This window comes from Pleuronectes platessa, chromosome 8 (genome assembly GCF_947347685.1).
Source record: "Pleuronectes platessa chromosome 8, fPlePla1.1, whole genome shotgun sequence".
NCBI lineage: Eukaryota > Metazoa > Chordata > Actinopteri > Pleuronectiformes > Pleuronectidae > Pleuronectes > Pleuronectes platessa.
In genome coordinates this window covers 11,035,709-11,048,393 of record NC_070633.1, presented here as the reverse complement: position 1 = coordinate 11,048,393, position 12,685 = coordinate 11,035,709, and the positions used below count along the sequence as shown (strand labels likewise).

Genomic DNA, 12,685 nt, shown 5'->3' with positions numbered 1-12,685 from the left:
GTAGTACATTGAATAACACAATCAAATTATCATTTGCTTCAAAAGGACTGTGGTTTCTGCTACTTCATGTTCATGGAAGTGATTTGAGAGGGAAACTGCTCGGCTTCTGCTATGACAAGAGAGAGAGAGGTCTGTGCCTCATGGGCCGACCTGCACATGTCGACCGTTAACTCACAGCGTCAGTGTCTGTGCCCTGATCTTGGGGGGGGGTACCAGGCGGGGGACCAGGCGCCTCACAGACAGAGCAGAGCACACTTGCACACACATGCATATTCCTCGTTCTCAGTGCCTGTACGCATGAAACACGTAAAAGCTGATGGTGAAATAAGTGTCCAGAGAATTAACTTTAGTAACAGCTGCAAACAGACAGTTTAAAGATCCTGCATTCACAATGTCAGTTTTATTAGCAAATGTCAAATCTTAAATGCATGAATGCATCTATATGATAAATATAATATTATATGATATTTAAAAAATAAATACTTACTGCTGCAAGCATTTTAATGAGCACAAAAGTAACAGAGATAGTTCACCCAAAAATAATCCCTCATCTATCACTATGCCGATTGTGAGGTGGGTGAAGTGTTTGAGTCGACAAAACTCTTCTGGAGTTTCAGGGGTTAACAAATCCAATAGAAGTGAATTAAACGGAGACCGATTCCTTAAACAAAAAGAAACAACAGATAAATAAACTTAACAAAACAAAAACATGCTCTTGTGGTGTCATCCAAGTGTCCGTAAGCAAAAATATTTAACATGTAAATCACCTTGTGTCTAGTCGAATTTGAATGCCGAGGCTTACAGACACTAGGATGACACCACAGCGGCAGTGTGAGGGCATTTAGGTTCTGTTTCCTTTTTTATTTATATCTTGTACATTTGAAGAAGTGGTCACTCTTTACTTCAATTGTATTGGATTTGGTTGCAATGCTGTTTAACCCTGAAACTCCAAAAGTGTTTTATGGATTCTTTTGTGTAATCATTAATAATCTGTAAAGTAACTAGTAAGTATAGCTGTCACAAAATGCACCCATGCCCCCCCCCCCCCCCCCCCTCTCTTTCTCTAGCACATACACACCCTAACCTAAAACTAATTCTAACCCCAACTAACTAGGGCAAGTCTTAACCATTTAACAAATGATCTTCATGAAGTTAAATGTACAAAAAGTATGTTCACACACACACACACACACACACACACACACACAGACAGACCCACACGTAGTGTTTGTGGTAGGACGGCGAGAAATGGTTGTGAAACATCATCTCATGTCCTCCATTCGACATGACATTACTTGAGTACAGTATGAATATAGTAGCATACCAGCAGCCAGCCAACATGACAGCTGCTGCTGACAGTGGAACCTGACAGTGCCGAGCAGCACACTGGGAGGAAGCTCACACAATGAGTAAACATACGCTACAGGTATTACAGTGCCTTGCATAAGTATTCACCCCCTTTGGACTTTTCTACATTTTGTCATGGTATAACCACAGATTAAAATTTATTTCATCGTGAGTTTATGTAATGGATCAACACAAAATAGTGCATCATTTGGAAGTGGGGGGAAATATTACATGGATTTCACAATTATTTACAATTAAAAATCTGAAAAGTGTTGAGTGCATATGTATTCACCCCCTTTACTGTGAAACCCCTAACAAAGATCTGGTGCGACCAATTGCATTCACAAGTCACATTTGCAAGTCACATAATTAGTAAATAGGGTCCACCTGTCTAGAATTTAATCTCAGTATAAATACACCTGTTCTGTGACGGACTCAGAGTTTGTTGGAGATCATTACTGAACAAACAGCATCATGAAGACCAAGGAGCTCACCAAACAGGTCAGGGATAAAGTTGTGGAGAAATATGAAGCAGGGTTAGGTTATAAAAAAATATCCAGAGCTTTGAACATCTCTCTGAGCACCATAAAATCCATCATAAGAAAATGGAAAGAATATGGCACAACCGCAAACCTACCAAGAGGAGGCTGTCCACCCAAACTGAAGAGTCGGACAAGGAGAAAATTAATCAGAGAAGCAACCAGGAGGCCCATGGTTACTCTGGAGGAGTTAAAGAGATCCACAGCTGAGGTGGGAGAATCTGTCCACAGGACAACTATTAGTCGTCTACTCCACAAATCTGGCCTTTATGGAAGAGTGGCAAGAAGAAAGCCATTGTTGAAAGGGATCCATAAAAAATCCCATTTGGAGTTTGCCAGAAGCCATGTGGGAGACACAGCCAACATGTGGAAGAAGGTGCTCTGGTCAGATGAGACCAAAATTGAACTTTTTGGCCTCAATGCAAAACGCTATGTGTGGCGAAAACCCAACACTGCCCATCACCCTGAGCACACCATCCCAACAGTGAAACATGGTGGTGGTAGCCTCATGCTGTTGGGATGCTTCTCTTCAGCAGGTACAGGGAAACTGGTCAGAATAGAGGGAAAGATGGATGGAGCCAAATACAGGGAAATCCTTGAAGAAAATCTGATGCAGTCTGCAAAAGACTTGACACTGGGGCGGAGGTTCATCTTCCAGCAGGACAATGACCCTAAACATACAGCCAGAGCTACAAAGGAATGGTTTTGATTAAAGAATGTTAATGTCTTAAAATGGCCCAGTCAAAGCCCAGACCTCAATCCAATAGAGAATCTATGGCAAGACTTGAAGATTGCGGTTCACAGACGGTCTCCATCCAATCTGACTGAGCTTCATCTTTTTTGCCAAGAAGAATGGACAAACCTTTCCATCTCTAGATGTTCAAAGCTGGTAGAGACATACCCCAAAAGACTTGCAGCTGTAATTGCAGCGAAAGGGGGTTCTACCAAGTATTGACACAGGGGGGTGAATACTTATGCACCCAACAGATGTCAACTTTTTTGTTCTCATTATTGTTTGTGTCACAATAAAATTTATTTTGCACCTCCAAAGTACTATGCATGTTTTGTTGATCAAACGGGAAAAAGTTTATTTAAGTCTATTTGAATTCCAGTTAGTAACAGTACATAATGGGAAAAAGTCCAAGGGGGGTGAATACTTATGCAAGGCACTGTATACTGTATAAGTGAGTTGTAGGCCAGTGGTGCCATTGAGAACCAAGAGCCTGACCTCTGACATACACACAAACTGAGCTGTGTTTACAGCTGGTGCGTCTAAAAGGTGACACGAAGGGCTATCACTGGCGGTACATTAGGCAATAGTCTGGCAGGGCCTTAATAATACTGATATGATTCCGTCCTACGAGGAATATGAGAGGTTATGTAACAAACAGACCAGCAAAGGAATAACAAGCTTCATTCAGACATGTTTGTAAAGTGAGCAGGACCAACTATTGTCTTCACTGTCTTCACTGAGAAATTGAAGAATAATTCAAAAGTTAAGTTCATGGCCATATTTTGCAAATGTCTACTCAAAATCATATAAGCAAATAATAAAATCCCCTTGTTTTTTAACTTGAACCTCCTGTTACCCAAGGAACTTTAAGCAGCTTTTAATAGGCTTGATTTTATTTACTGCCACAGGGATTTGGGGATTGAATATTATTTTACTTGTGTATCCAGACACCCTGTGAAGCAGGCGCCTGAATCCCTGCAGTTGCAGTATATGTTGTAAATGTAAAGTGTGTTCGTATATGAGACGTGCTTGAGCCCTTGTCCCCTCCCTGTTATGATGGACGTGACCAAGCACAGTGTGGGTGTGCGAGCGTGCGTGTGTGCGCGCGTGAGTGTGTGTGCATGTGTGTGTGTTTGAGTGTCTGTTTACATCGTCACCCTGGCAATTCCAGCCCGAGCATGTACCATTGGCTTTGACAGGAGCAGGTGACAAAAATAGGGCCTCATTGACCAGCCCAGTTCGACTCAACCCTCCTTCTGGGAAACTGGAAGGGGAGCAGGGGGTGAGGGAGGGGATAGAAAGGGGGAATATTTTGTCAATAGAGAAAGACTATGGAGCGGGTTTACTTGGGTTCGCTTAAAGTCAAGGTGTTTCCAAGGCGGACATTTTCCAAAACAACATTTCGTGGACCGGGCTGTGCGGTATTTCCATAAGCCGGAGAGTAGAATTTCAGGATCACAGTCAGAGAGAACATTATGTCATCTGTATGTGTCACTATTTTAATGTATAATAGCATGTAATGAGTGTGAGATGCAGTTAAATTCACTTTATTTGTTTATATGTGTGTTTATGAGTGTAATTATATTTCGTCATGCACACATTATAATATTATGAGCGTCACATTTTTTTTAACAATGAAATAAGTCTATAATCAAATTTGTCTTTAGATACCTTTAGCCTCAGTGATCGATGACTTCACTGACAAACTCTTGTGTCACATGCCCAGTGATATATGTTCTGGCACGGACCTCCCGCTATGACCACTGCTGGACATGTCTCTTCGTTCATAGTTATGAAAACTGACCACTGGCAAGTTATGTCGAACATTCTGTGCAGCAGTCAGTTCTGTGTACTGTCATCGTGAGTTGATATCTTTACAGAACAGCAGATGTGCTTGTGTGCAGGTGGATAGTGGAGGTTCTCTATCATAACAGAGCTAATTTGAGCTCTTAATACTTGATATCATCTGTCATGTTTGGCTACCATCACGCAAACTTTTAAAGAAAACATTTGTCTTTGCTCCAGCCTTTAACTAGATCGTATATTTATTCATAAAAAAATGATAACAAAGTGAAGTTGAGCAAATAAATATAGGATGAAGAAAAAAGAAAATACACTCTGTAAATGAAGGGGAAATCTAAATGAATCCCAGAGTAAAATATGGGATGATGGTATGAAGCTCAGAAAATGTGCACAATAATAGTGAGGTCTTCATTATGGGTCAGCATATATAAATGTCTATGTGCATGTGTGTGGGCTATATTCACCATTGTGAGATTTCGAGCATCGTCATCAGTTTCAGTTACTGTTTCCTTTCCTCCGTCAGAAGTCAGAGGTGTGAAAATCCCTGAAAACTTCCAGGTATTTCAGTCCCCTGGCCTTGATCTCACCTGCATTTGTTTAAACAGCACATGCAGGTCAACCAGCACGTTTTACAAAGACAAGTGCAAACAAACCGTTATCCTATCCAGATGTATTGGTCCAGTTTTTGGTGTAAGGCACATTGTGGCACACAAAACAAATTTACTTTGCTTGTTACTAAGAAAGAATTGCAATGGACAAAGCAGTGATCACGTGTTTAAACATGCTTTTATTTTAATCATTAAATAAAAGAGAGCCTCCTGGCCAGAAGTCAGTCGGTAGCCTTAGTGAAATTCAAAGTTGTTGCCAGTCACCTCTACCATCCCATGGGACGAGAACAGCTGAGCTGACTGCCCCACATCACACAGACAGAGCTGCTTATCGCATCTCACTTCAATACGCACTGAAAACACCCGCATTAGCTTGAAAATCCACATTGTTGGGGCATGAGCGATCACATACTGACTGTGTACACAATTTCATATCTGAGTCAAGTGCCTGCTCAGGTCCCATCAGGTGTCACACGCCAACCCCACATCGCTGAGGGGTTTTGATAGGTCTTGTTTGGGCCGCAGCTGCCCTCATTCTTTAAGACCAGCAGCTCTGCTCCTGCAGTCAGCCTCCCCCCTAATCTGGAGATCAGTGTGTGGAACAAGTGGGCATACCTAACCCTGACCCTGCTGATGCAATGTGCAAGGCTGAATTCGCAGTGTGCATGGACAGAGTTAGTCTCCAGATTTTCAATATGGTGCTAATGGAGGAGATTGCTGCTCAGGGATATCCGAAAAATATACATGTCTTCCATGTTATCCATGTGTTAATATACTTATGTCAGGTCAATATTCTTTAAGCAACATTAACTTTTCTTTGATTTGTTGATCTATTTGATTTGGATGCTAATAACTTTCCCCCACACAAAAGCGTCACTGCTTGATCAAGTCAGCACAGATGGGCCAACTTTGTCTGCACAGTTCACTCCAGTGCACAAAAAAATACCATTCCATACATGAGGCAGTTACACAACTCATTAGCTGTTTATGTGTAGGTCTCTCTGTAGCCACATACTTTCCTATTGCACAAGGTTTTATGAGGCGGGGCCAGATAAGATTACATTAATTTAAACAGACGTCCTTGGCAATGTACCACAAGTACTTATGTAACAGATATTGACGACCAATGTGTACTGTATGATTTAAAAAAAAAAGTTTCAGGTTATGAACCTTTGAAGCCTAAAAAACTGAGAAGAGAAACTCCTTGGTGTTATGAAAACACTGAGTTAATAGACAAGCTTCTTCTTCTTCTATGAATGTGTCACCAGTGTGACAAATAGCCCTTATGGAAAACTGATCCATGTTTGAATGCTTTGATAAAATAATGGCAAAGTTATATTTGGAGTAAATTTCTCCTAACTTTATTTTATTACATCGTGGATGAAATGAATAGCATATCCCAAGACAACATTCGAAAGGTCTATAAATTTATGTGCAAACAAATAAAAACCACACCATTGATGACTCAACAGCCTTTATTTGAAATTATTCACATTTCATCTCCCCCTCCAAACATAACAATAGGAGCTGATTTTTCCATAGTTTGCCCGTCATAAAGAAAGTTTGCCTTCCTTCCTGGGAGGGAAATAAAAACTAAACTAAACTGATGCCTGCAGTGAAAAAAACCACTTTTTACATGTCTTAATGTAATCATCTTATATCCCCTCCCCAACTTAAAAAATAGGCAACATAGTAAATTTGCTTATTTACAAAAGATTTAAAAAAGAAAAGTGAAATCAAAACGGATTTTGTCAATCCTGCAGCAGCTCCGAAGTGAGTGAGCGACCCATCAACCCATTCAATAGCATCTCTTTGCTTTACACTTTTGTCAGGGTCAAAAACACCCTACAGTTTTCCTAACGTTTATATCCTTTTTGGTTCCTCGCAAAAGCTACAGTTTAAAAAAAAGAGGGAAAAAAGGTGAAAAAAGCTTTGTATGCGTGTGATGCATTAGGGTCATCAATGACCCCGGAGGTGTTTTTAACCAATGACTCTCCACAGGAGGTAATACTGCAGCTCAGATGTCCATCTCAAACTGGTTGTCATCTGTTGGAAAAGAGGACAACGGTAAGTGTTGAGATAAAAATAAGAGTTGTCTGATAAACAGTGGACAGTTAACAGTTGCACCAACCCCACCTTAACTACAGTGAAGGGGGCAAACTACAGCCCTTATCAAAACATTCAAAGCTTGCAAGAAAAACAAATCTCTGGACGAAAAGGGTGTTGTTTGAAACCCTGTGACACGACCTGTGTGTTTACTTAGAGAGATAAGAAACGAGACCAACAAAAGGGAGGTCAACCCGGATCCTTGTGGTCTTTAGCTTGACGGGAGGTCGGTGGAGAGGTACAGATTCATGTTGGGATTTATTTCACTAGATTTAGAGTTTACTTGCCCTTGAGCCCAAACTTTCGGTCACAGTGCAACAACAAACCCCACAAAGATTTTTTGATTTGAAAAAATAAATAAAGGCCATTAGCAATACAGGTGGTGGAGTAAAACTGTACATTTACTCAATAACCACTGATATCTGTCTGTACACCTCAGTAAGAATAAACCAGAAAAATCTAAATAATCCACTTTTATAATATATATTAAAATAATAAATTACATGTACAAACTCCACATTCTTACAGTGTAAAACCCTGTCATTAACTAAATACAGTTTTGTCGAGTCTTGTCTTTATTTTCTCCTGTAGTGTGAAGTAATCTACGTGTTGCATTGTGATCTGAAGAGGGTGTTGATATGTCTGTACTCTTTAGTAAGCACAATTTTAAACAGTTGACACTATCAACCGAACAGAGGAAGAAATAACACACCGTACGTAAAATATAGTGAACATTGAGTAATAAGCCACTGGCCTAGTTTTAAAGTTGATCGTATCCCGGTTGTGTTGCGACAGGCAAAGCTCCTGAAAGACTCAACACAGAACAACTGCTGAGTCGCTAAAATGCTGATGTGGCACAGCAGGAAGACATGCTGCACCTATCTGCTGTATTAGCACATGCTGACTCATGACAAAAAAGAAAATGAAGAGACGTGGTAATGAAGAAAGGGTCAAAAGTTTATAAGCACAGGACATCGAGGAAATTAGTGTTTGTAGTGCTTATACTGGATTAGACTACAATACCTTGCATTGTGGGGGATATTGTGATTTCATGAAACTACTTTAACTGTGCGGTGAGATGTACAGACGAGGTTGATCAACCCAGTTATGACGAATTAGAGACAACTTGTGCAGATATCCACGTGCACACAAACAGGCTGTGCATGGAGATCCGGCGTAAACAATGGAGAGGAATTAAACACGGACAAGTCTGTTATGCCAAAGATGGCAGCTATATGACTAATAACCTGCCGCCCTCCCCAGTAAGCCCATCGTCTGCTTTGAACACCTAATCCCAGAGAAACCTTAATCATTGCGTGGTTTAAGTATATCCTGTACTATAATCGGATTTTTAAGCTTATTTAGGGGCAAAGTATCTTTTACTAATCTGAATGTGCTTTCTACTATGCTTTGATCTTATTTACGTTGGCAAACAACACCTTGGTGCATTACCGCCACCAAAGGGAATGGAGAATGGATCGGGAAAAGCACAAACATGGAACACCAGACGACGCAGACCCTCAGTTATAGTACGAATGGAATCGTGTGCGCGCCTGCTTGACTAGAGAAAGGTGTACACTTGTCCATAGACGTGAAAAGTATGTTTGGGCCTCTAGTTAAGGGAGGTTTGCTGAAAACAAGAACTGAATTGCAATATTTTTACCTGCAATGTCCTTCTCTTCCTCCTCAGCCTCCTCTTTGAGATCCTGCAATTTCCCCATAGGGTGTGTAGCAGGTACCGTTACCCCAGGGATCTGGGGCAGACAGCAGGGGGGGGTTCGGGCCAGAGGCGAGTTTCGACAATCCAACAGAAACTTCCTGTCATAGATGATGCGGGTACCTGTGTTTCAGGGACAAAAGATACGTTGGTGACCTGCAGTAGTTCTACATCAAATCCCACTTTCTCAAGGGAAAGTAGAGTTAAATGCACTTGCGACACACAACAGACCAAATACTGGGGCTTTGTAGGATTAAATTACAGCCATGCTTTTACTGCAGGACCTTCGTATCAAAGCGAGAAGCACATCTGGATAGTTCGGCATCATTATCCGGAGCCAGAGGGGATTTTAGTGGAAAAGGAGGGTTCAGTCTGTGTGTAGACGGGAGGGACAAGGGCCGCCCCTGCACAGAGTTCTTGGAAATCTGGGAACAAAACATTCCCTCTTTGAAGCAAAAAGCCTCGAGATTAAAGCCATACTTTCACTCCCTGACTGGTACAAGTTTTAACACTGACAGCAAACGCATCGTGTGTAGGAATGTCCCAGGCGACATTTTTTTCTTGCAGCTGTGACATTATTTAAACTTAAAACCCTGCATCTTCTTGGCATGTGTCACGTCTATCTCCATATGGAACAGAGTCATAAATAGCATGTTGTGACAAGTCGGACCAGGACCTGGGTGAGCCAAGGAGTGGCCCGCTGCTCATATTATTCTCTACCGGACTTCGAGCTGCTCTGTACAGCACCCCTTCACCCGCTCGGCAAGAAAAACATGTTATGTAATGGGCGAGCGGCTCATTCTGGACAAAGGGAAGTGCAGCAGAGAGAGAGAAGTGAGGCGACGAAAGGGGGCTGGAATGTAAGCTATAGCAATGCACTGCAAGGCAACATTGCTGTGTGGAGTAGTTGTGTGAAATAAAAAAATAAAAGCAGGGGAGGGGGGGATTCGGCCCAGTAAGACCCCCAGGACAGTTATGTGTTGCACGGAAAGTGGAGCACATGTCAAATCTGTGTGTAGCAGCTTGCAACTGGAATAACACAATATTGCTCAGACTGGCTACATGTACGAGACTCTCCCTCCTCCTCCTCCTAACTTGTACAGAATGTTCTCGGCTGTTCCTGAAATGCAAAGCACAGAGAGAGAGAGAGAGAGAGAAGCATGGATAGGATGGCCTCCCGCTCCTCCACCGCCGCCAAGGCCAATCACACTTCTGCTGTGTACATACAGTATACCCTCTTCAAATCACTAGTCATGGGTTAGAGAGCTGCAGTGTTTCTGATGCAACAAGTGACTCTCTGCTCAGGCCAGTGCGTCTGTTCAGATCGGACGTTATGAACAGAATCTGAACGAGGATTTTTCTACAATTAAATTAAAAAGGGGATTTTCTGTTAAGTGCAACGATATAGAATTATATAATATGTCAATGAAAAACACAAAAAGAAGAGTTAAAAATAAGCCAATATTCATGTTTATACATTTCATATCACACATGGAGGTTAACTGAGTGTAGTACTAAGGTGCTTTGGCTGCATTTGTTTGTTTGTTTTCTTCACGCGAATCGATCACTGCCAAAATCAATAAATGACAGTGGAAGCTCGATGCCGTCACGCAGGCTGCCGACAGCGACCCTGCAGAACATAACAAACAGCTCGTGTTGATGTGGTTGACGTGAGGAGGTGGACAGGGCTGCAAAGTGTGTTTTATTCCGAGGTGTTTGGGCCGTTTTCAGCTTTTTGTTTATTGTGTACCCCTTATCGCGACAGTTAGAGCTCGAGCTGCGGGTTCCTGCACGTATACAGCAGCCCTCCGGTCGATGAAGGAGGTTTCTTGTCCTGGCAAGTTGTGTGGTGTTTACACACTTAAGTACACAACACTGAACTTAACGCTAAACAACATATTCCCTTTCGACTAAATTAGTACACCTTTTAAATCCCCCCCCCCGGAGACGGCTCTCACCTCCAGGCGTGGTGGAGAAGAGGGTGCCCCCGGGTGTCTGGCTGTAGCGGTCGGGGAGCTGGGACCAGTCCTTCAGGGTGAACACCTTGGTGGGGATGGGACAGCTCTTCACTTGGTTGGTGCCGCTCGACATGTTGGCCTCAGTGTCGCTGCTGCAGGCGAGAGTGCGACAAAGTATCTGTGTTCCTTTAAAGCCCTCGACCTCCTCGATACTTCGCTCGAATATCTTTCAAGTTAAAGGTCTTTTCTATAAACACAATAACTTCCCAAAGTAAAAGTTGTGCAACTCTAAGTTGAGTAATATTTGTTTTTTCTTTTTCAAAACAAGCTGTGGAGTCCGAGTCCGAGGCCCGCTGGTGTTTCCGTCTACATGCACAGGAGCAGTGGGGCCATGCGGTGTATTTGTAGCTGAAGCTCCCACTCGTGATGTTTTTGAGCAACAGCTTCGGGACACGTGGGGCGGTGCATACGGTGCGTCTGTTTCCGTGTATAGCACAGTCCGCGAGGGCGGTGATAGGGTCAGAGAGAACAAGAAAAAAAACTCCAGTTAATGATTGTGAATATTAATTGTGAATATTGATTCTGATGACCTGTGCAGAAACCCCTGTGCACAGTTATGAGTGTTATAAGGAAAATTGAGCCGACTCTCGATTTAATTTTCCCAAAACTTCTGCAGTAGAATTTCTTGAAGTTTGACATATAGACAGTGAGAGTCACCATGAACAAGAGTGGTGGGATAAATCTTAGTCACCTCCTTGGGATTTTACTTTACTATATAATTACGGCAACATATGAATGCCAATATTCAAATTAAGCTATCTGTCCTTTACATTTTCTCCATACTTCTGCACTCGAATTTACTGAAAATGTACTTGCAGACAGTCTGAGTTATCCTGAAGAAGAGTGAGGTGAAATTAATTTGTCACATCTCAAGGATTTTTCAATAACATTTAATAAGAGCAAGCTACATGGAGTGGAATTACCCTTTGAAAAAAATAAAATAATATTCCATTTCATTATTCTTGTATTAATGTCTTGTGTTGATGTCAAATATTTTTTAACCTATTTAATCAAACGTCCATAACGATTGACATTTAATTTTTAACGTTTGTTTTCTTTTTTTACGAGCACTTTTACCGTAGCCACGAATAGACGCGCATCAATTTTCAAGCTCAAGCGCCCGACCACATGACCGCGGTAACTAGCGCCCCTCCACCTCGTGTTTGATATTCACTCTACATTACTGCCTCCTAGTGGATGGTCACGGGCCTGTCCACGTTTGTTAACCAGCAGCTGCATATTCAACCATAGACGAATTCAACAGCATAAATCTAAACTAACACATAGGGTTCTCAGGTTCATGCTGCAAGATTGCAATATGGTATGTTGGGCATGGACTTCCTGATATACCCCTGTAGTGTCCATGTTTACTTCATTTTCATGCCAGTGTTTTGTGTCAAAATGCTAAAAGTGTTTTTGGGAATACAGAAGGGACACATACTTCAATTTCAGGGACGCAGGTTGAGTAAAATTTTGTCTAACGTGGGGAGTACTAATTTGTGTTGGTTTTGAATTCTCTTGCATTTTCATTAACCCCAGTTCTTATATTCCTTTGTGTGTCTAACTGAACAGAGCTTTATTAGTAACTGAAGAGATAGAGTAACCTTCATCGTATGAGAGGGGAAATCCAGTAGATTGTTGTGCTGCTAACGGTGAAATGAAACTCCCTTCTTTTTTTTCTGTTCATGCTGAAATAAAGTGGATTCACTTGGTCTGAAGTTTTCGATCACATCTTTATAAAACACCTCATTGGCTTCACACTACAAACCCTATGGGGGGAAATGTTTTTTTAGAGAAGATTCAAGATTCATTCA

The 12,685-nt window shown here is 41.8% G+C and overlaps 1 protein-coding gene across 1 annotated transcript; it reads right to left on the bottom strand.

The window, feature by feature from the left end:
* Positions 1–6,487: 6,487 nt before the first annotated feature.
* Positions 6,488–11,246, bottom strand: eif4ebp3l (eukaryotic translation initiation factor 4E binding protein 3, like). Its single transcript, XM_053429466.1, has 3 exons — positions 10,812–11,246; positions 8,800–8,976; positions 6,488–7,076 (listed from the first exon to the last, which is right to left on the bottom strand). The coding sequence occupies exons 1-3, from the start codon at positions 10,942–10,944 to the stop codon at positions 7,048–7,050; spliced, it is 339 nt and encodes a 112-aa protein (XP_053285441.1). The 5' UTR covers positions 10,945–11,246; the 3' UTR covers positions 6,488–7,047.
* Between the last annotated feature and the right edge of the window lie 1,439 nt (positions 11,247–12,685).